This window comes from Cloeon dipterum, chromosome X (assembly GCF_949628265.1).
Source record: "Cloeon dipterum chromosome X, ieCloDipt1.1, whole genome shotgun sequence".
NCBI classification, from domain to species: Eukaryota; Metazoa; Arthropoda; class Insecta; order Ephemeroptera; family Baetidae; genus Cloeon; species Cloeon dipterum.
In genome coordinates, this window is record NC_088790.1 from 30,647,604 (window position 1) to 30,671,869 (window position 24,266).

The 24,266-nt window shown below is 39.9% G+C and overlaps 2 protein-coding genes across 2 annotated transcripts in view; one reads left to right on the plus strand and one right to left on the minus strand.

Moving 5' to 3' along the window:
* The first annotated feature begins 714 nt into the window (after positions 1–714).
* Positions 715–4,519, plus strand: LOC135946395 (uncharacterized). Its single transcript, XM_065494605.1, has 12 exons — positions 715–849; positions 1,296–1,427; positions 1,487–1,577; positions 1,632–1,782; positions 2,576–2,756; positions 2,812–2,998; positions 3,348–3,463; positions 3,510–3,600; positions 3,654–3,804; positions 3,871–4,051; positions 4,115–4,234; positions 4,297–4,519. The coding sequence occupies exons 2-12, from the start codon at positions 1,316–1,318 to the stop codon at positions 4,368–4,370; spliced, it is 1,455 nt and encodes a 484-aa protein (XP_065350677.1). The 5' UTR covers positions 715–849; positions 1,296–1,315; the 3' UTR covers positions 4,371–4,519.
* Positions 4,520–16,877: 12,358 nt separating this feature from the next.
* Positions 16,878–24,266, minus strand: part of LOC135946132 (uncharacterized) — a 163,939-nt gene continuing 156,550 nt past the window's right edge. The window contains exons 4-11 of the mRNA XM_065494194.1: positions 24,069–24,197; positions 23,865–24,015; positions 22,393–22,942; positions 21,343–21,651; positions 19,476–20,934; positions 18,704–18,881; positions 18,545–18,638; positions 16,878–17,976 (exon numbers count right to left, since the gene is read on the minus strand). Coding sequence (XP_065350266.1) covers positions 17,845–17,976; positions 18,545–18,638; positions 18,704–18,881; positions 19,476–20,934; positions 21,343–21,651; positions 22,393–22,942; positions 23,865–24,015; positions 24,069–24,197 — 3,002 coding nt within the window. The 3' untranslated portion in view covers positions 16,878–17,844. The remainder of the gene's footprint in view (positions 17,977–18,544; positions 18,639–18,703; positions 18,882–19,475; positions 20,935–21,342; positions 21,652–22,392; positions 22,943–23,864; positions 24,016–24,068; positions 24,198–24,266) is intronic.

The window sequence follows — 24,266 nt, forward strand, 5'->3', positions numbered from 1 at the left end:
AGAAAAACGCAGAGTCAAAAAAATAGGAAAAATAGCCAGTCTCCAAAAATCAAGACGTACACATATTAATCGATCCCTGACCTTGTGGAAGATTCGCAAATTGGAAGTGAATAGTCGAAAGGCCGAGAGTGAAAAATTGCGGTTCATGTTAGCCCTGAAGTATGACATCGAGAAAAACCCGGATGTAAATCAAGAAGGGGATACAAAAATATTGGAAGAATTAAACAAAGATATAGAATGCCTCTCTGCGAGGGTACCCCAATATTACCTAAGTAGGATTAAGAATGATTTCGCGACAAAACACTATGAAAAAGAACTTTTAAAGGAGCTGGCTCAGACAGACTAGGATTCAGGCGTGAAGTGAATTCAGTGCAATTAATGCTTACTCTTGACATATTGCACAGTGTGTGGGTTTGGACCCCTTGATGTAATACTTTGAATTCATATAAAAATGTAAATCGCGCCATTAATAAAAAATGAAAGTATGCAACAACATTCACTTGTTATTTAATTAAAAATTATCAAATTATCATCCTTCTCATTGTCAGTTCTCGCAAGAATGAGTCCTTTATTTGAAATATATAATATTTAATAATCCAATCAGGCCCCACACAGTCTCTAGGAGGCCCCGGTCGTCGCAGTGATGCCAACCTCCCCACTCCAAACCAACGGCAAAGAATGTTGATTCTGAAAACACATGTTAGAAGGGGGCGTGGCTGCTATCACTGCTCTCAGCTCTCACGATTTTGTAAACAATCTATGTACAGATCGTACAGATACAGATACAGACATAATCTCTGGGGTTTTGATTGTTTGTGAGACGTCGAGATTTCAGCTGAAATTAAATAAGTAAAAATCGCTGATACTTTTAAATGCATGCACGTTATTAATCTATAATTAAAGTTTCATGTTATGTGCGCAGATATTTACAAAAAAAAACTGGTTAAATTCAATCTTCAATCTCGCATAGCAACTTAGCTAGCCAAAGTCCATAAATAGATTGAAAGCAAAATCTGGAAATTTTTCGTGTAATTTAGAGCAAGAATAATACGATTTAAGACAGTTTAGAGATCATTGTCCAAAAAATTCATATCAGTTGGCCATTTTATCAGCATTTCTAAATTTACACTCACAATTTTCCAACACAAAACTTTAATAATTATCAGTAAATATCATCTTATCTCACGATTATGTACATTTAATCTGAACACGAGCAAAGTCTTTTCATAGGAGGCGCGTTTTTCCTCGAACTCAACAGAAAATTGCTCTATTTTAATTTTCAATTTTTATGGCAGGGAAAGACGGCAGCAGCGACATGTCTCTAAAACTCTACTTCGATTTGATGTCCCAGCCTGCAAGGGCTATTTACATTTTCCTCACCAAAACCAACATCAAATTTGAACCCAAGAGGGTCGACCTGAAAATGGGTAACTTCAATAATTAATATTTTTTAGGAGAATTAACGCAGTAATAATTAATCTTTCAGGTGAACACCTCACTGATGAATATAAGGAAAAAGTTAACCCTTTTGGCTTGGTGCCTGTGATTGACGATAATGGATTCAAGCTCACCGAAAGGTTATTAATTACCTCTAAAGCAATAAAATTTAATTAACAATAAAATTTTTGCAGTGTTGCCATTCTTCGCTATTTGAGCAGGGAAAAGGGCGTTGCGGACCACTGGTATCCGAAGGACAGCCACCTTCAGGCCAGGGTTGACGAGTACCTCGAGTGGCAGCATTTGAACACCAGAGCCAACTGCGCCATGTATTTCCGCACAAAGGTAATTCGGCAGAAACTAATATTTATTTAAAATAATTGACCCTAGACCCTACCAAGAAATTAGATATTCTTCGAGATATAAAAATTGAACAGTTGTCCATACGTGGATATCCTCGGATATTCAATTTATTGCCTGTAATCAGTGATTTTGCACAATTTTTGTCTCGTTATAACCCTCAGGGTTGGAGCCTGACCCTGAAATGGTTAAATTTAACCACCATTAATGTGTAAAGTTAAGTGGATAATCAATATTTTATTTAAATTTAAAGGTCATGCTCGGCAAAGCAGCTTTGAGCCACTTTTTTAATTCAAAAAAAGATTAGCGCTTAGCTATCGTGATTGAAATTATGAAATTTTCTATCAGTGAAAAATTCCACGGCATACATTTCGACACTGAACCTGTAAGAAATCAAAGGAGATAAATAAACTCCCTGAAAAAAATGAATTTTTTAAAAACGATCTCAAAAAGTTACCTTTACCGTCGTCGACCTGCAATTTTTTTTTAATTTAAAAGGGTTTCAAGATAAAAGATTATGTTGTTTTGTGAAAATTTTAAGATTATTACAGCAATTTTATAATGATTTTCAGTCCATAATTCTTAAAATTTTATTTACGGGAGGTTTGAAATGAAGAAATAATTTGGAAATGCTCACTTTTCGGTAATCCAACTTGATATTTCCAAGTCTTCTACGTAAAATAAGTTGTTCACTAATAAAATATTTGAATTTGCTTGCCTCATTCCCAAATATAAAATATTTTTGCTACATTTATTAATTTATTTATTTTAAATTTAGTTTCTCCACCCGATGATGACTGGAAAGCCAGCGTCCGAGAAGGACGTGAATAGGTGGTTGAGGAGCATGAACGAGACGCTGGACAAGATTGAAAATGTTTGGCTGAAGGACACTCCCTTCCTGAACGGAAATCAGATTTCCATTGCCGACATTCTCGGCGCCTGCGAAATCGAGCAGCCTCGTAATAACCTTAACTTAATTTGACAAAATATTTTTTAATTAAATCTTGGATTTAGGCATGGCTGGATTCGATCCGTGCGCCAACCGACCGGTGCTGAGCGCCTGGATGGACCGCGTGAAAAAGGAGCTCAATCCGCACTACGAGGAGGCGCACAAGGTTGTCAGACTGGTTACCAAGAAATTCAACGAAAATCCTGGAAATTTCACTCCGAGTAAGCTTCTCGGCGACGACGACTCTGAGAAGTCAAAGCTTTAAACTGGATTTTTTTACAGAATAAAAATTTATGGGGTCCAAGAATATGGTTCGTTGCTCAACTATGAGTAGAGTTTAGTCAGATTAAATATATATTGCTTGTTATAAAAAATATCTTCTGTGATTTTTTGAAATAAATACTAAAAACCTTTAATTTCGTTCGTTCGTTCGTTCCAACATTTTCCGCTTGGTGGAGCTGTGCTATGGGAGGCACGGCCTTTGATTTTTATGCAGCCAGACCAAAACAAGAAGAAGAAAACACTTGAAGATAATCTCAAGCTGCAAAAATGTTATAATTATCTTTAATCAACAAATCAAAGGTTGTAATTATTCAAGCTGAATCATGGCTTTAAAATTGTACTACAACCTTATGTCCCAACCTTCTCGCGCCCTTTATATTTTTTTGAAGAAGACAAATATCAACTTTGAAGCTAAAAATGTTAATCTTGCTAAAGGTAAATTCGTTTTAATTGTTACAGCTTTTTAAATTGATTAATTCAGGTGAGCAACACTCAAAAGAATACAAAACCAAAGTGAACGCCTTCGGACTGGTCCCGGTAATTGACCACAATGGATTTAAGCTCACAGAAAGGTACTTTAATCTTTGATTTTATAACATGGATTATTAATTTCTAATTATTCAAGTATTGCTATTCTGCGGTATTTGTGTCGAGAAAACGACGTGGCGGACCACTGGTATCCTGAGGACAGACAAATGCAGGCCCGAGTTGACGAATACCTCGAGTGGCAGCACATAAACACCAGGGCAAACTGCTTTCTGTACTTCAGGGCAAAGGCAATAAGATTAAATTATTTTATTTTATGGGTAAACAAATTTTAATCCTCGTCTCGTTAATTATAGTTGCTTTTGCCAATCTTGAGTGGACGCCCTCCAAACGAGGAAATGATCGAAAAAAGACTGAAATTGATGAACGAGACTTTGGACAAGATTGAAAATATTTGGCTCAAAGACCGGCCCTTCTTGGCCGGAGATAAAATTTCCATTGCTGACATCCTTGGCGCCTGCGAAGTGGAACAGCCTCGTAATAAAATACGCCTAATATTTTTTTTAAATATTAAACATAGCTCGTCGCAAAAATATATAGGTATGGTGGGTCACGACCCTGGGGCCAACCGGCCAAAGCTGGCGGCGTGGCTTGGCAGAGTTAGAGCCGAGTTGAATCCGCATTATGACGAAGCTCACCAAATAATCGGCACCTTTAATAGTAAAAGCCTTAATTCTATATACTTTAATTCAGCAAAATTTAATTTATTTTTAAATTTACAGGGTACATGTTCCTATTCGACGCTTACTGTGTTTGGCTGAGGGTTAAAAATTTCTTTATTCCTCGAAAGGCTTAGAGGAATGAAAATGTATCTTGTAAAAATACTGTTCTGCCCTCCAGCAGGGTACAACATGCTGATAGGATATAAAGATTATTATTTTAAATGCGAAATGAAATTGTTAGGAAATTTGTATTAAAGGTTTTTCAAACAGGCAACTCCCAAAATGGCTTTTGATTTATCTAAGATTACAAAATCTTAATTATAATTCATAAACAATTGCACTTAGTGATTTTATGCAGCTTTCATCTGTTTTCTCTTTCTAAACATCGGAAAAATGTAGCTTTTTATAACGCGTTTTTTGCGATTTTCTAATTTACTGTGATAATTTGAATGTTCCAAAATTGCATGCGTGGATATTTCAAATTTTAAGCGAATAAATGGAATAGGAAGTATGGAATGCTTTTTATGTTAGATAAAAAAAGGAAAAATATTTTTATTTATTTTGCAAAGCAATATTAATAATTCAAAATAAAAATATATTTGATAAAATTAAAAATCGGCATCCTCTTTACTTATCTGACGGATAAAACATCTATTTCCGGTACGGGATTCCAATTAATTAAAATTCAGATATTCAGGATCTAAATTAAAATTCACCTGATATGGTTTTCTAGACGCCAATCTCTGTTAAATATTTTATTGAACCAACTCTGTATTAAAAAACATCTATTTCCGGCACTATTTTAATTTATTAAAAATTTAATCCCAAATTAAAACTGAAGAGAGCGATGGTGGGTGCCTTCAGAAAAGGTCGGCGCGACGGAGCTGACGGAGAGGCGCGCGCTCCTCGCTGTGAATAAATTCATCCAGCTTATTGTTAGTTTCTCCGCCGTCACCACAGGGATGGACAGGTGGGTGGCCATGCAGAGTCAGAGCATTTATTTGTGTGGGGTCCGAGAAAAATAACGTGCCACAGTTGAATTGTTGAAGATTGGCTCAAAATTAAATTAATCGCACTAGAAAAAGAAAAAAAATGGTTCATAATATGATTTTTGAGAAAAATATCCAACCACAACTAATTGTAAATTTTAAGACACTTAATTACGGCCTAAAATATTCATAAAAGCGCAACTCTTCAGCTTAATCGAATATTTTAAATATTTATTCCCCAATATTCCTTATAATTATATTATTAATTCCATGAAATGTAGAGATTTCCTTAAAAAATATCTAGGAAATATGCACACACTCAGGGAGTGGTGATATTATTGCTATAAACGCAAAAGGCTGCTGGCGGATTGTTTAAATTTGCTTTTTGTACAGTCAGTGGCACACAAAACAGACCCTAGACGTGAAAAATTGGGAATTCTGATGGGGGCGCATGACCCAAAGCAACAAAAGAGCTTCAGTGTGCTGTGCAAGAGCATCCCCTCAGCAGGAGCTCTCTCCGCGCATCACAAAAGCATTACGTATTTTTGTCTTTGTCCATTTTTTTCTGCCTTCGCCGCTTCATTGGAAATTTTCTACGCGGGAGAGGGATTTTTTAATTTCGATTTCCATCAATTGATTTACAAGATTTTCAACATTTATTAATAAATTATTTATCACCCGCGGCTGGATTCACGCGACACGCACTCATATCGTCTATTTGGATACAGAAAGAAACTTTCGAGAAAATAATTAAATAATTTGCAATACGTAAATTAATTGCGGTAGTGGATATACATGTAGAGCAAGAGGAACTAATTTATCCATGAAAAGTAATTTCTAGGTGGTTTTTCCTTATTTTGAAGAAAATAAATGCGATGATTATAAATTGAGAAGCAGAGAGAGGCACGAAAAGCGATACATACTGGGTGGCTTTTGATGTTGTTGGACGCTTTTGAAAGGCGCACGAATTGTGTTTTTTCTCCAAGAATTTCGTAAGCCCCTTTTGTGCAACACGTGCTCTGCCCAAGCGCATTGTGCGTTTGGTGAATGCACCGAGGGAAGGGAAGCGAGGGTGCTGCGGGGAGGCCGGCGTGAGGCAATTTTTTTTCTCACTCGCTTGAAATATTTTCGTCATTCTCACGATACGCGAGCAACAGCAAGCATCTGCTCTCCGCGTCTCTCCTGTTTGTGACCATCTCAACGCCAACTTTTACAACAACAAAACGTGGTAGGTTTGCATTGAATTTTTGCCCATTTTTTCTCTTCGTCTCTTTGCCAACGACAAAAACCGAAAATTTTCAATGTTAGGAGCAATGTTTTCCTACGCTTTCAATCGTGGAAAATTTTGACACCGTAAAATCTTACAAATCCGTCTATACGGACGATCAAAATCATCTAAATTGTCGTCCAAAAGTGAAAACGATTGCTTGTTTGATCACATTTTATTATTATTATTTACTGGAAAAGGTATTTTTTGACACAACTTATTCCTTGATTTGTAATCCGCACTAATTTTGTGATTATTGTTGGTAAAATTTGATTTTCGCTGCTCTCTTTAACTTATAATATTACGCGCAGAATTTATTTTCGGTCAGGTAAAGAAAATTGTGAAATAAATCAGTCCCTTTTTTAATGAAAAAATAAAATCAAGACCAATTTTGAGTTTAAATGGTTCCTTTTTTTTCTAAAAAATTCGATTTAAAAAAAGTAAATATATATGTTCTTCAACAAATATTTAAAAGATTTTTAAGTTTTTATTCGTTCAAATTTTCTCTGCGTTAAAAAGAAGTAGTAGCCCGTCCGAAAACGAAGATTTTTAGAGCTGCGTACGTGCACAAACAAATGCACCGCCGACCCAAAGCAACAAAGCAACAAAGGCCGATGCAACACGTGCAGCAGGTGGCCAACGCTCCTCCAGCGACGCACAATAGCACATTTTTGTTATTTTCGTTCGTTGCCACTCAATTGTATTCTTTTCTGCCCACCCAACGAGCAGAGGCCAGAAGGGAACAATTATTGAAAACATTTATGAATTCGGTGGTGTGTTTCCAATGTTAATTAAATATTATTTCTCCTTTGCGTCACATTTTGAAAATTTTGAAATCTGGCTCCTACATGTTAAATAATACCCTTTGCACTTCGCGTTGGGAGTGGAGGCGCGTCCGTTGCTCCCCCGATGGTCGAGCGAGGACCCGGCGGCGCCGTTGGAACACCCGGAAAAAACGCCAAAAACCGACTCGGAGAGCGATCTCAGGGTCGGTCACCCTGAAAAAGGTCGCCAAGGTGGGACGGGGGGTGGGTCTTTGCGAAACTCTTCCAGGGAGGGGTCGCGGGCCGTCATCCCTCGTCCCGTCGAATTATTAAACCAAAAAAAACGTTGGGTCAATGGTAAATGCATGAATAAAATAAAAAATAATCGTTGCATGGGCTGACTTTCCACAGTGTAGTTCTGGAAAAACAGCGTAATTTGAAAATAATCATTCGGGCTCCGCGCGTCGCCGCGCAGCTGAAAATCGCTTCACCGCTAAGCGCTTTTCCCTTTGCCCCGCGCTTCGACATTGCACTGTATTTAAAATGGGTAAATTTGACAAGGAAAAAACTTGTCTAATTGACGATGACCGCTTTTTAACAAGCTCTAAACTCGTCACGATTTTAAGCTCTTGACTAGCTAAAAGCTTGGCAGAGCATACTTTCGCTGACAAGCTTAAAACTAGTTAAAACGCGCGCGTTCATCGTCCATTTGACAAGCTTAAACCGTGTCACCGCTGCACGCTGGCCGCCGTGGCGTACACTGCGGCCTGTCGCCCCACGGCCGCATTGCGCAGGCCGCCTCACGCTGGCCGCCGCAGCAATTATAAATGCGGCTGCCTCTAAAAATTTTTCCTTGTCAAATTGACAAGCGTCATCGGTATAGCCTGCCGCTGCTGGCCGCCTTCGCTCTGCGGCCACCCCCGGTGCTGGCCGCCTCCGGAGAAAGGTCGTTTGGGCAAGGTCGAAGCCCTTCGCGAGCACTGTCGAATGACGGGTCGTGAACGACTCTGCGATGAACGGTCGAATTTTCCCAAAAACAAAACCATTTTCGTCGCGGCCGGCTCACAGAACGGCACACACAGATAAATTTTGCATCCGTGATCTTGACCTCTTATGTGAATTTTTGCCCAGGGCCGCCGCCGTACAAGACGAAAGGTAGTCAGGGAGCAAATGGGCAAATAAATCCGGCGCTATGGGCGCGATAATTATTTTCCACACACCGTTAGCTTCGTGTCTACTCGTGCCCTATATATAGGTTGCATGGATCCAAACAGCCGCTTACTCTCAAATGAAAAAGCATCCAATAGCCTACGACTTGGATTTTTGATTGCGATTTACTAATTTATAAAAAAAAAAATAAATAAATAAAAATGTTGTTTCAGAGCTACGAGATTTTATTTAACGAATTTTTAATGCCGTCTCAATAATGCTTTGTTGAACTCACAAATGAGAAAATTTAACGCTGTATTTCATGGAGTTCGCTGATGGGATTTTCTACAACTATTTGTTCGATTTTCGCTAAAACTCTTCCACGATCTTATTATTTACATTTCGCTAAATTTTAGACCGCAGAAATTTAAGTTTTACATGGTTATTACAATTTAAAAAAAGTTTTAATGTGTTATTTAGGTAATGGCTCCCTTGCAAGTGAACGTGCCAGCTCTTCTTGAATTGTTGAGGAGAAGGAGAAGGGCTGAAAAGAGCTTGCAAGAGCGTCTTATCGGGTCTATCGCGGATACCGTCGATTGGATCGATTTATATACCGAAGGAGAGATCAAATTGGACAATTTACGTAAGTATCTAATTATTTCAGGCTAACCGTAAATATAAATTTAGTAATTTAAAATTTTTATCACTGCATATTATAATAAAAAAGATTTAAAATTTACTTTTTGGTATAGTGATGAAGTTATGATCCACTGAATTATAATGGTTCTTGGCATACGATTAGCTGATTTGATTTTGGATTTCATTAGGATTACGTCTTAAATCGTTGTGCCAGCAGAACCTGAAAATTTCTGTTTTCAGCTAAAAAATAAATTTGTATAAATTAATTTTGTGCTTGTATCCATTTTTAGCTCTTCCCCTTCGTAAGGAAGTGCTACGTAAGCTGACGGGAAAGTGGAAGAATTACACTTATTTCAACGATCAGAAACACATTGATAGGATTATTACGGCCTACTCACAGCTGATTTGCCCGAAAATTAAAAAAATCGTTCTGGATGGATTGATTAACAATATCTTTGTGTCTCTATCTGAAAATGTCACGAAGGTATTTTCTTTAATGATAAATATTTTCTGAGGAGCCTAAATATTATTTGCGGGCAGGTCCTGGAGGTGATTTCGAACAAAGCTGTTCGATTGGAGCAACTGGATCTCATCATTACAAATTCATCGACATTATGTCCGATTGACTATCAGTTCTTGGATAACAATTCCATCGACGCAATTTTAAGAATGGAAAATCTGAAGGTGATTCGGATGCGCAGTGCTGAATACCGAACCATAAAGCGTCTTTGCAAAAATTTAAAAAATTTGCAACACGTAGAATGCGAAGAAATTGATTTTTCTGGCGTTGAAGACTTAGAAGCCGACATCGAGGACGTCAAATCAAGCTTTTCTCGATTGAGAGTGTTCTGGTTCCTATTTTCTTATCCCAAACACTCATTTGCGGAAATGTTGATTAAGCACCTTCCAAATTTAAACGTCGTCAAAGATTTTGCTGACAACATGAGATTTTTTTCTACTCACGAATGGCCGATTCCAGAAGAAACATCTAAATTGCGTCATCTGTACACAGCTCCAACAACCAATGACCTGCCAACGGCTTTTCCCAACGTGACCCATTTAAAAGTAAGTGATTTATCGCACAACATTTTAATTAAGCATGTGAATGCAATTACGGTTCATTCCCTCACATCTTATATCAATAACCTCATTCCGTCATTCCCCGTTTTTCTTTTTCATTACTAGAAAACGTTTTGAACGAATAACGTGTAATGAGTTCGTGAGCATCATTTGAGAAGAAAGGACAGCTTTGACTTATTAGATTTAAAAGGGAAAAAAGTTCGCACGTCGTGCTGGACTTCATGCTCGGAAAAATAATTACTTCACCTAATTCTACCCTCTAGAATCGATTGATTGTGCTCAGCAACTTCGTCAAGGTCGGTCATTTAAATATTCAACGTCATGTTTCAGGCAAATTGTTCCAAGATTGAGCCAAAAGACCAACTCGATTCGATCCTGAAGTTCCCAAGCATCGAGAGTTTAGCGCTGTGTACTCGGCGCTCTTCAACCCTAAACTCATTTTTAGAGGCGTATGGAGCCAACCTCCACACTCTCATCATCGAGATATCAGATTGGCAGGTCGTCGTCAACCTTTCGTTCGAAAGGATTTTCGATGCTTGCCCAAAACTGCAGAAGCTGATGTTGCATGATGTGACAGGTTTAGATGACAAGAAGCCTCTTAAGTCATTTGGGCAGCTGCGAGAACTTGAATGGCAACCACAAGGGTAAGATTTTAGAGGAAAATTTTTTGCTTGCTTTTGATATGCCTGTGTGTTTGGCGTCGGCTCTGTATGCAGTGATTATGTTTTTTAACTGTCGAGTTGTTGAAACCCCATGCTTGGAGAAAATATTTTAAAAATTGGATTGTTTAACGAAATCATTTTTTTAAATTAAAATATTCAAAAATACCGAGCGTTATATATCGTTCCTCGTTCCAATTACAAAAGGTAAACGTACATTACAATTTGTTTGCGTGTCATGCACATATATGTTATTACAGGTTAAAACAATTTTTTTTTTAATTTTATGTTTTCTGCAAATAGATGATCTATAGTTTTAGGGTGTTTCCTCTTGAAACTTCTTTCACTCTGTCGGCCAAAGTTTAACAAAGTTTAAAATAAAAAAATGCCTGTCCTGGTTGTTGCAGGACTCTTAACAACACATTTCAAGTGACCAACATCCTGGCGGCACCAAATCTGCGGAAAGTTTCCCTCTATTGTGACCATAACGAGATTTGTGTTAAGGATCTCCGAAAGCTGACGTCGTTGGTGGCTGAGAAGAAGATTTTGTGCGAACTCACCAATCTTAGTTGGAATTTCTGTGCGCCCATCGAGGAAGAAGATAAAGAAATCAACGTCGAATTTCTAAAGGCTCTCAGGGACTTTGTCGCTGTTGCTGCGGTTCATCTCCCCAATTTGGTTGATTTCAATCTGCAGATGAATTTTGATAACTGTCCTGGCTCGCGTTTTTATTTGCAAAGCGACCTGATAGACAATCATTTTATATTTGGTGTAAAATTTGAGCAGTGGATCGGAGATGATAGCATCGCCGAGTTCCTTCGTGCATTATATGAAAGAAAACCCTGCCCGTACCTAGTTTATCACTGAATCTATAATTTTATACATATAATCTTAGGTATGTAATCTTGTGTATATATAATCTTAATGTATGCGGATGATATTGTTCTCTATAGCGAAAATTCACTCGTGCTGCAAGATATCATTAGTGATATTAAAACCTATTTGTATAGAATGTCTCTATATTTGAATTGAGAAATATGTCAGATCATTAAATTTAGAAGCAAAGATCTTGGCAGATATAGTAAAATTGAAAAATCTTGGGAATATGCAGCGGCGGGCCAGAACTGCGATACAATAGGTTCGCACTGCGCAGATGCAAGATGGCGTGTGAATGTGGGAAACAAAAAGCTCTCTTTGGATTTCCGTACGAGTGTCAAGGTTTGTTTTTACGATCCAAAAGACACTAATAGTTAAGAGTAATGCAAATTTTGACACAATATTGGCCAAAACTTTCCTCTTTTCGCGCATCGTTTTTTCCACCGGACGCCGTATACGTGTCGCACGAATCTGGTCCCCGTTGATTTCTCATCCCACATTTAAGTTATCCCCCAGATTACCACAAAGGATTACAATCAATAAATTGCTAAACGCGCTATTTCTAAGTTTATTTTTTCAGCTCGGAGACCAAAAAAAATTGTACCCTCGAAATTACTTAACGTTCTTTGTGTCAGAATATTTTCTATTGCAACACAGGTATCTTTTTGGGTATAGCAAAACAATTTCCCAATGTAAAGCAGAGTTCATCCCCGGCTACCTGGATTTTATTTGTCCATCCACTGTACAAGTGTGGTGAATTTATTGCTCACTCACGTTCCCCCGGCCATGTTTTCCATCGGGCGAAACACCCGCTTGCCAAACCGTGGACGAAGTAACCCCCCGAATCACTCGAGAGTTTAATTCTCCACTCGTTCCAAGTTTGGCAGAGAGGATGATGAGAAACAATATTTCACTGAGCTTATACATTTATTTTCCTCTCTTAAATACACTTTTGGAAAGTCAAATTCATTTCATGTTCCGTTCCTGTCCGTATTTCGTTTATTTCAATATAGTGTTCGTAATTGAGTTAATTCCACGGTGAAAATCGTTAATGTTATAAATACACACTATAGAATTTTCGCTGTATTGTTAAAGTTCCAGTTTACAATATAATAATGCAGCTAATTAATTAACCAGCCTCTTTCATTGTTTTACCCTATAGTAATTAAAGAAACTACGTGACCATATAATCCGCTTGTCTAAAATTAATATTTTATCTCATTCAAATTTCATTTTCTTAATTTGCAAATTGAATGGTAATAATAATTTAATTCAACTTCTGTTCCGAGAAATAATTCTATTAACGTAAATTGGAAATCTTCTATTTAATTAAACACAATCCATAAATGCTGATTTGAAAAACGCGTTAAATATTTTAATGAAACCAAAAATTTAAAAGTTAATCGACCCATGCGGAGAAATTTATATTTTATTTACAATTCTGTATCACATTTTAACACAAAAAAGGACTGTAAAGAGCAAATAGCAGAAACACACTTTTAACAAGAGGTGGTGCTCTTGTTGCATGCGTTCAAGTCACCTCAAAAAATCTATATCTGTTTAACCCAGAAAATATATTTATTAAATAGATAATTTAGAACCAAATAAGATGAATAATTACGGCTTAAAATATTCATAAGAGCGCAAATTTTCAGCTCTTGTGAACCAGTGGGGGCCAGATGTGCGATAGAATTGGTTCGCACTGCGCATATCCAATATGGCGTCTGAATGTGGGAAACAGAATTCCCGTACGAGTGTCGAGAATTTGTTTTTACGACAAAAAAACAGTTAGTACGCAAGTAATGCAAATTATGTCACAACGAAAACTTTTGCTTCTTTACGCGCATTTTCACGTGACCGGTTTTTCGCGCCATACTCCTACGGACGCCATATCTGCGCGTCGCACCAATCTGGTTCCCGCTGATGTGAACCATTATTCCCGAATATTCCTAAGTTACAATATTTTATTTACGCGAAATCTGGACCGCGCTATTTGCATCTATATATATGCAGTAAATATTGAAGTTCACCTCTCCCGACTCATTTTGCGCTATTAATTCAAGATTTTAACATTTTAAAGAATATATAAAGAAAGTATAAGCAAAATTTTTAGCGAGATTTATTATCATCTTTGGGAATTTAATTTTGAGAAGGTGAAAAGAAGAAAAGAGAAGAATTATTTGTTGCTCAGAAAAATGCAAAGATTGTTGCGTTTTTTATGTGAATGCCAGGAAATTTTTGAATTCCTGAACAATTCCCCTCTACTATAAACCTAAGACGAAACAAGGTTTTCTCATCAACTCATCACCTGCCGAGGGAAGAAGTCATTCATTCGCGCAACCTAAATCGAGATTTCAGCTGCATCACTGAACAGCGTAAACTGAGCCGAGCGCGGATTGCGATTTATAATAGAAAGTCTGTTTAAAATCTAGAAGTCGATTAAGCATGCCACGTAAGTAGCTTTTTAATGTCTTCGTTGGAATTTTTTGTAGCATTTTTTTGTGTCTCCGGTGCGTTTTTTCGTTTCAAAGCCAAAATTAAATTCCAGTAGCAGCTGTAATTTCCCCCGATGTGATCTTTGCCAATTTCGTCAAGGAATTGTTCGACAATAAAGAAAATTATCAAGATGATTCCTATAGAAGAGATGCTCTGGAAAGGGCAGTTTCTACCGCGATAAAGGAAATGAACTTTGCCCAAGTCATGGATTTATTTCATCAAAATCATCCACAAATTATAGATGTAAGTATAATTAGCGGGGGCCAGATGTGCGATAGAATTGGTTCCCACTGCGCAGACCAAGATGGCGTGTGAATGTGGGAAACAAAAAGCTCTCTTTGGATTGCCGTACGAGTGTCAAGAGTTTGTTTTTACAATCCAAAAGACACAATTAGTTAAGAGTAATGCAAATTATTGACCAAAAATTGCTTCTTTTCGCGCCTTTTCACGTGCCATACTCCACCGGACGCCATATTTACGCGTCGCACGAATCTGCATCCCGCTGAGTATCATATTATCATTATATTAACAAATTAAATCTTTTATGCCGGCAGTTGTTTACATCGATCACACGTCGTGCACCAAACATATCCAACTTGCAAATAATGGAAGGATTGTTGCCAGAGGGAAACGCCAGCTGCATCAGCATGGACGCGGCAATGGTCAGCGCAATTGGCAGGATGACCAATTTAAAAATCCTCAAGGTCAATCGCTTCTCCCTTTCCCTCTCCGAACTGATGGGTCTGTGTCGAAATCTACCCTCGCTGAAGGTTCTCTATTTCAAAATAGAACCTGAGTCTGATGTCGACATAGACAACTTTGAGCAGAGTTTTGGGAATCTGGAAATCTTCCGGTTTTCTCCAGCTTCAAACGACCTCGGATTGAATTATCAATATCGGCGAATGCTTACGCTCGAGTGCATCAGCTGCCTTCCCAATCTCAGGTTTTTGGGAGACCCTGACGATGAGAATTTTGTGGACATGTTGCCAACTTGCTTGGAGATTGCTGAAGTGACTGGAGACGAATGGAACAGTAAATTGACTCACTTGATGCTTTTTTTGGCCGAAGATGTGGCTGAAGATGCGCTGAAAAAATTCTCTAACGTCCAACAGCTGCATGTATGTTAATTTTAACACCTACATCTGTCCGTTCCTCTCTTGAAAAGAGTTGTTCTTCAATTTCAGATTTTGTGCGGTTTCTCTCCCATCGATAATTACGATATAGCCGGACTGCTGAAGTTTCAGCAATTGTCAAATCTCGTCTTGATCGACTTAAATGACATGGGCTTTTTAGAAAAATTATTGAGTTCCAACGGAGTGCTCCTGAAGCACCTACTTCTTAGCTTCAAACCGCATTATTTACTGGTCGACTCCCTTATTGAAATTTGCTTCTTGATTTTCGTCCGTTGCAGTGCACGGTTGAATAGGCTAATTTTACGCAACATTGACAGCTCCTTGCCATCGCATATAGAGCAGAGGCCAGTTTTACCCTCTTGCAATTCACTTCAAGAGCTAGAATTGGAGTTTATTGCCAATTGGTATATTATTATTTACACCTTTCTGCTTTTAATATCCTACTCGTAATATTTTTTGTACAGCACCCACAGAGACTCTTATATTTTCATCTCCGAATATCTGCATGCGCGGAATTTGGAGAAAGTGAGACTGATCAGAGTTTCTACCACCGTTGAAGAATTGGAGCGCACCGCGACATTGGTCAAATGGAGGAATATTCTTACAAGAGTCACTCATTTCGAGTTGCATCTCATCGAAAATGATTCGATTAATAACGAAAACCGCCATGCAACGCAAGCATGTGGGAACATTGAAAGAAATTTGCGTGCCTCCAGAAGGGATGATCAGCAGGTGTTTATCGATATAAAAATATTACTGTGAGATTCCAGCTGTGAAAATTTTTGTGACGATGAGATACTTTTTATCTTGGCACCTTTTGTGAATATTAAATTTGAAGAGATCATAAAATTTGAATGATCAATCAATGTATACCCGAAAAATCTTCTGAATAATCCTAACACTGTGCATTCTTCACTTATATGCTTTCTTTTTACGTGCTGAAAACCAAAATCGGTCAAGCCAAAATCACCGTAAGATCGAGAAAACCTTTTTTAAATATAAAATCTTTTCCAACGTTTTTAGGGCGAATGGCTGGACTGATTTTGGTTTTCAGCACGTCAAAAGAAAGAAAATTAAGTGAAAAATGCACAGTGGAAGGGTTGAGTCTGGCAGAGTGGAAGTTCCTTAAAATTAAATTTATATTACAAAGTATACGGTGGTGCCATCTGTTGGATCCTTCAAATTCAGAATTTGAGATGTTAATCGTCTCTTTGGCTCCCTAACTGTATTTATAGCCTTAAATATTTAAAAAATTATCCGAAAAATATAAACAATCACTAACCTACAAATTTTTTTATCATTTTTAGCGTTCAGATAAAGCTCCGAAAATGAAATCCATAATATATTCACACACATTACGCGCATTATAGGCATTATTTCAACAATATTTTGGTAAATCATCTTCAAGAAGCCACGAGGTAAACTTACGTTGAAGTAGAAAATGAAAATAATGAGGAAAAAACAAAATAGTTATTATTCTCTTAAAAAATAGGAACTGAATTTAACAATTTCCAGAAGACAAAATTTAGTGTCATCGTTTAGTGAGGTTTTTCAGGATTTATTTTTTTAATAAAATTAGCCTCAATGTTTTTTTCATCTACTTTCGATAAATTTATTTCTCATCATTTCGTTATACAGTTTTTAATATTTTACATTCCGGGGGCGGGGCTTTTAAAAAACAGTTTTATAGTCTCAATAATCCTACGAAGATAAATTAGTAGGGGTAAAGAGTATACTAGAGTTTAGAATTTCGGTACTTTTATCTTTACAAGATACTTGTCGACGTGTATAAAATTGCAAAATCTGTTAGTACGTCTGAAACTGCGAGAGTGAGAGAGAGGGATGCGTGTTCAAATCATATTCTGGAGGACTGTTGCTCTGCGTGAGTTAATATTCTTATACATATTTTAATTATACATGGCGTGGAAGATAGAGAGAAAGAGAAAATGGCAAAGTACATAATATGTATTCTTTTCATTTTCAAGCGGGAATGAGATTTACACGTGGCGTTGACTAGTAGACCTATTACACATTTAAAAACTATCACAAACAAAAGTCAAGCACAAATACCAAGAGGTTCGTTCGTGAGCATGGCCAAGTGCAGGGAGTTTCCTTTTTATTAATATGCAACATGCTTTTTTTGGAAGATATATAATTTTTACACACCATTTAGCTACTTGTAGGCCCATTTTGAATCCGTGTCAAAACAGTTGTTATAGTATATAATCATGCGCGTAATTTATCATGACGTGTGTTTTTAAGCTCAAAGTCTGTCGTATTTCGGGCACTCAGCCCTTGCGGAGAAAAACTTAAATGCATTTTTTTTCGTAACTTATTATTATATACAAGTTGTGTGGTATTTTTACACATGTTTACTTATTGAATGCTTGCTGGTTTTAGTTTATATAAAACCTCTTCCAGGATATGTTTATACATGTCACTTTCGAGGTAGAGGTTACAAATTCCTATACAGTCGAAATTCAAAACTAAATATTAATCTGCTTTTTATTCAGAGTCGTTGTTTTGCATAAACTGGCTGTCCATTTAAATAGATCACTAGTGAGGCTGTGCACTCTCTTGACCGGGCGACCCACTCATGTATCCAGGCGAGGGTGACTCACATTTATCAGTTCCAGGGTACTGCGACAGGCCTCGCAAGGTTGCCATAGCTTTTTCATTTGCAGAGCCCTGAAAATGGGAAAGTCGAGTTTAAAAATTGGGTTTTTGTAATTTTCAGTGGTGATAAATGCTCTAAAATAATTTGTAAATAATAAAGCAACAATTTATTCCAAGTTTCTGAGCTTACCAATCGATTCCTGAGGGTCGAATTAGGTAAAATTTATGTTTTTTCCGTTAAAAAGTGCAGCGCAACGTGCGAACTTTTTTTCCCGCCAAAACAATGTGAATGCGAGAAGTACGCATGCGTGAGATTTGTCGAAGAAGTAATTCGTACAGGCGGTCTCTCTGCAAGGGCTCAAACCAGCTGTGACGCATGCGCAGTTCTCGCATTCAAATTGTTTTGGCGGGAAAAAAAGTTCGCACGTCGCGCTGCCCTTTTTGGTCGGGAAAAATAACAATTCTACCTAATTCGACCCTCAGGAATCGATTGGTGTGCTCAGAAACGTCGTCAAAGATGGTCTTCAAGAAAAAAATCTTAAATTAAATTACCATTTTTTCGATATTTTGAATTGATTCAAAATTTTATCGAAAATTTAAGTTAATTTCAATTTTGCCCTGCATCAATCTAATTTATTACCTTCAAATCAGTCTCAATGAAAGCTCTGTCGATTTTTTGATACTCTCGCCCAGATCTGGGTCTCAACGTCGTGGTCGCTTGTCGGCCGATCAGTCTGGAGGAGAAATTTTATAATTATAGTTTAAATAAAATGATTAAATATAATTTTGCATCGCTTACAATCCGAGTCGGACGCTGTCAGGTATATCAGAGCTGCTGTGACTGGACAGCGAAAGGGTTTCAATGTAGTCGGACATGTCGGAGGTGCCGCTGCTCGTGCTGTGCGAGTCAGGGTACGGCGCGGTGGTGATCACGTCTCCATTCGGTCCTTTGTAGATTCCTGGCCTGCCATTTGTACCTGAAATAAAAATTTAGGGGATTTTTTTTAGTTATTCATGAAGAAATTTTTGGGATAAATCGTTTTAAGAAAATAAAATTTGAAGAGCGAAAAGATATGCCACCCGCACGGTACAACTGTTTGGCGGCACAGTTTCCCTGCCTCTGCAAGGCGTCAGTGATGATTAGGGATAAAATTATATAAATATTTAAAGTAGAGTGATAGGGAATTTCCCTGCAAAATCCTTTAACACACATACAGATTACAGATACTGGAAATTTTATCAGATTTCTTAAAAAATGTGGTTTTTTACGCTTCTATCGACTGATGAATTTTAATCAGGCCAAACACAAACCCCTTTAAAAAATCTGCAATTCTTGAAAAAATAAAAAAATAGCTTTCAAGACTCAAAAGTACTATTTTTTATCTTCTTACTATTAAAATTTCATAATTTTTCTCACCCCGGAAGCAATTAATTTCCTTTGCTTGCCGGTAAAATTTGAAAAATTGGATTTTGGGACAATTTTGGTTAGAAAAAAATTGTTTTTTTCATAAAATATCATTTTTTAAATTAAAAAATCACTATAATTCCAATTTAAATAAAATAAATGGTACCTCTGGAAGGTTGAATGCTGATAGGAACTTCAGCTCCGGCCGAGGAAGACTTTGGGCCCGAGGGAACCTTCTTGGCGTCCTTCAGCGGCTCGGAGGACTTGCACCTCCTGGGCAGGGACGAATGGATGCACGCGGTTTTGGGTTCGAGGTCCGGGAAGTACGGGGAGCCGGCCGAGACGCCCGAATCGTTCGAACTGGACGAGTCCCTGTTGTGTCCGGCAGTCTTGCAGGGGACCGAGGAGGAGCGTCTAATGTGGACGGCAGCGGGCTGCTTGTCCTTGAGGTCCTCGAGGTTGGAGCGCGGAAGCGTCATCAGGCGCTCCTTCATCTCGAGGCTGTCCGTGCCGGTGGACACGTCTTTGGCGCTGTCCGAGTCCGCAAGGTGCAGCTGCGTGTAGTCGCTGATGGTGGGCTCGGTGGCCTCGGACGGCGACTCCTCGTGCGTCACCGAGAGCCGCTCCTGCACCGTCTCCGAGCTGATCGAGGTCTCGTTGTCCTCGAGGCCGTTGTCCTCGTCGTCCGAGAGGAAGCGGGACGCGTCGGCCGAGCTGGAGCGCTTCCTCTGCAGGGCGCGCAGGTCGGCCATGCCCGGCGAGTGCGTGAGGGACGCGTTCGGCCGGGATGACAGCGCCGGGATGCTGGACGCCCTGCCCAAGTTGGCCGGCGTCATCGTCAGGTAGCCCGGGAAGGGCTGCTTCTTGTTGGGCTCCATCACGATGTACTGCTCCGCCGGACGCTCCTTGCTCGAGACGCCCTGCTGAAGCACATCCTTGGCGTTCTCGTAATTCTCGAGGGACTGCGCGAAGTCCATATTGGCGTAGTTGGCCTGGACGGCCTGCGCGATGCCCGACGGCCCTCCCGCGGCCTGGATCTCCTCGACGTTGACGTAGTTCGGACACGGCAGCGGACGCGGCTTCTTTTTGCTCTTGTCCACGGTGGCGTAGAGGACGGAGAGCTGTCCGCTGGGGTCCCGCACGGGCATGCGGCCCTCGCCGTTCAGCCGCACCTTGTGGATGGGCACGCCCGAGTCCTCGGCCCCGGAGCCCCTGCGGCAGGGCAGCAGCTCCGTCCAGCCCATCACCCGCTGGCAGGGACAGCCGGCCGCCTGCTCCCCCCGCCCCAGGAGGCCGCACCCCTTGCCCTGCGACCACGTCGTGTACCGCATGCCCGTGCAGTCCTCCGGCTGCGTCTGCACGCCCTTCCGCAGGTACTGCCGCCCGTCCTCCAGCTCGATTTTCGTGTACTGCTGCTGTGCAAGGGGAAGGGGGTAGTCCACCTCCTGGATGGCGCCGAAGTTGTTCTCGGAGCGCGGCTGCTGCGTGAAGGGCGGAGGGCAGTTGCAGAAGGCGCGGCTGATCGACTTGGCGCACGGCGGCGTGTCGTAGTTCGGGTACTCCACGCTCAACGACTCTTTTATTTTCTTTGGAGTGTCGTAGTAGTCCAGTCCACTTGCCGGCATCTAAAATTTATTTCATTTTTTTGTTAATCTAAAAATTATTCTAAAAGAGCCGTGGGAATTATTGACGTTCATGGTCTTCGGTTTGTTAACTTTTAACTTTTAATTAATGTTCAAATTTTTAATAGAAGACATGCTAATCAAATTATTTTGAACATAAAAGCAAACAAGACGAAACAATTTTTAAATTACCGTGCGCAAAAAATCTATCTGTCACCTTCCTAAAAACAAATTTTGTGCTTTACTGAATATATTAAAATTTTAAAATTTACAGATGTTAAAAATGCATATTAACTGCTTTAATCTGTTTTAATTAATTTAAAAAAATTCCTCCAAAATATTTTACAGAAAATTTTTTAAAAAAATATTATTTAGAATCTAAAAATAATTAAGTAAACTAAAATTCCTTACTGGTGGCATTTTTCCGTGCAAAATGGAGCGAGGAACGTCATAATTATGCATTTCTTCGGGCTGCTGCACTGGATGGGCGTGTCCAGGCACAGGTCGGATGGTCTGCGGCGCCTTTCTCGGTGACTGCGGCTTTGGTGGTCTTTCCGGCGGGCAGCATTGGCACCGGCCGTTCGACACCGGGGCCGGTGCGGGGGCCGCGTGTTTCGGGCTTTTTGGCGGAATGACTGGCGGCGGCTGAACGGCTCTCGGACGGTCGTACCAGCACTCGCTGCTGCCTCCACTACTTCCTGAAGACAGGGATGCTCGATCCTGAAATATTAAAAATTGTTAAAATGATCATTTGGTTTAATTTCTGAAACATTTTTTCATTTTCTTAAATATAAATAATTTATGTTTAAACTAAGATTTATTTTTTTATTTAATTTCGGGGCAAAATTCCCAATTTTTTCATATTTCTGGCGTGATTTATCTGCTAAAAAATGTATTCTTATCATTTTCTTTCCAAAAGGACAAGATTTTAATCAATCTTGCAATAAATGGAGTAGATAAACCCACCAAATTTCAAAATTTTATTTTATTTTAATATTTATTATTGTAAATTTTTATTTTAAAACTTATTCTATTAATTTTTACTACTTAAAGACCCACTGAAAACAAATTTTCTTATGTTCCAATCGATTCCTGGGGGTCGAAATAGCCGGGATAAATATTTTTCCGGTTGAAAAACCTTTTTTGACGTGCGAGCAGAGGCGCAAAGCAAAACGCACGTTGCTTTGGCGCGCAAAACGTTTGAATCTTTTTGGTGCGTCACCCCTCTGACGTCACAGCTCTCTCAGCTGCCAATGGCAAGCACGAAGCATGGCTGTGACGTCAGAGGGGCGACGCAACAAAAAGATTCAAACGTTTTGCGCGCCAAAGCAACGTGCGTTTTGCTTTGCGCATCTGCTCGCACGTCAAAAAACATTTTTCGACCCAAAAAATCATTCACCCCACCTATTTCAACCCTTAGGAATCGATTGGAACATTCAAAAATATTTTTGCGTGACAAACCTGCAAGCAATGGCCGTGCTGTTCGAAAGTCCAGGTGTGTGTGAGGTTTGCGCCCTTCATGGAGATGGCGCCGAGTTTGCTGATGCACGAGGAGCAGCGTTCCATGCCGCCGCCGCGGCGCTCGATTTCGATCTCAGCGGCGACGACGGAGGTGGCGTCGCTGCAGCTGTCCATGATGTCCGTGTGTGCCGACTCGGCCGACGACCAGACGGAGCGTCGGCCCGACAGGTCCTCCATGGTGGCGCTGGCGTGCGCCTCGCAGATGCTCCTGCTCAGCATGTCGCTCTCCATCAGCGAGTCGGCGCAGCTGCTCAGGTCGGAGGCGCGCGTCTCCGTCCGCGAGTGCAGCATCTTGCGCGGACTGTCCATGGCGGACATCTTGCGGCTCAGCGGCCGCCGCCGCGTCGCCAGCTTGCCCTGCGCCGCGTGCTGCATCGCCTGGTGCACCTCGGACGCCTGCCCGCACCCCAGCACGTACAGCCCCTCGCACTTGGCCGAACATCGCGAGCCGCCCTCGAAGCAGAATTTGCCGTCCACCACGCCGTAACGCCTGGGAAATTAATTAATTGTATTAAAATTAAGATTAATTTGACATTTCAAGACAGTCGCTGGATGTGTAAATTTATTAAATCAAAAAATTTATGCAATTGGACTGTGAAAAGTTGCTCTGGGACTGATTTCAGGGTGGGGTACCCTGAAAAAAGGTCGTCAGGGTAAGTCAGGTGATAGGGCTTGGTGAGACCTTTCGTTTAAGGCCTTGTGGCTTAAAATCCACCAATCCGTTGAAATATTATAAAATTAAATCCGTGATACACCCTCCACTGAATGTACCTCGAGCGCTTCAAATGAAAAATAGCCTTTTGATTTTATTTAAAATCCCACAAAATGCTTTTAATTCAAAACCTATTCGAGATGGTTAAGTGGCATTACCGGGAAAATCTCAGGTCGTCGTGAAAGAATTTATCAAAATATTTTAGCTTTTTTGAAATTTGGACATTCAAAAAATTGTAATAATTCGAAAAATGGTCCGATTTTGAAAAACTAAGCACGGGAGTTCGTGCCCCACCAAGGGGCGTCGATTGATGCAGAAATCATTGCCGTAGGGCCCCCAGGGCCGTTGCTGGGCCCCGAAAACCAAATTTTGTAGTGTCCAATTCACGTTTTTTCACATTAAAAAAATTATTAACTCGGCTCCTATGGGTTGTACAGTCAAAAACCGATGTTTTTTGGACTCGCGGTAAAATTCTGCGTTGAATAAACCCTAAAGCAACCCCCGTCCTCCCCCGCTTCACGCAGGCCTCTGAAATCTACACAAAAAAGCCCATTTTTCTTCTGATTTTTTTTTATTAATTCACCTATGGGCCGGAAGGTGCTTAGGACTTTTATTTTACTTTGTGTGGCATCGAGAGGCGTCGATTGGCTGGTTTTTGTGTCGAAATATTGAATAAAATTAAATTTATCGTATTTTCTACCTGAGATGTCCGATTTCCCAGACGCCGAGGAGTCTCGGCGGGACGCCGTTGGTGAGGCAAAATTTGTGGTCCTGAATGTGAAGTCTCGCCGGACCAGGTACGACCTTAGACTTGGGCGGTGCTGAGCTAACTTGGATCAAAAACTGTTGGTCTGCAATACACAAAAGATTAAATTCAAATATCCGAAAATAAAAAATAAGATACCTTCTCCTAGATGCGTGGCGATTTTGACCTGCCACTGAATTAGTCTTTCCCTGGTATCAAACGCTAAAACTACGGTCAAGTCTTGGCAGATGATGGCCACGGTGTTGGACTCCTTGTCCAGGGTGAAACCTGCAAGAAAGCAAACAAAAAATGCGCGTATAGTAAAAAGGCAGGAAATTGATTTCTGCGCGGAACCAG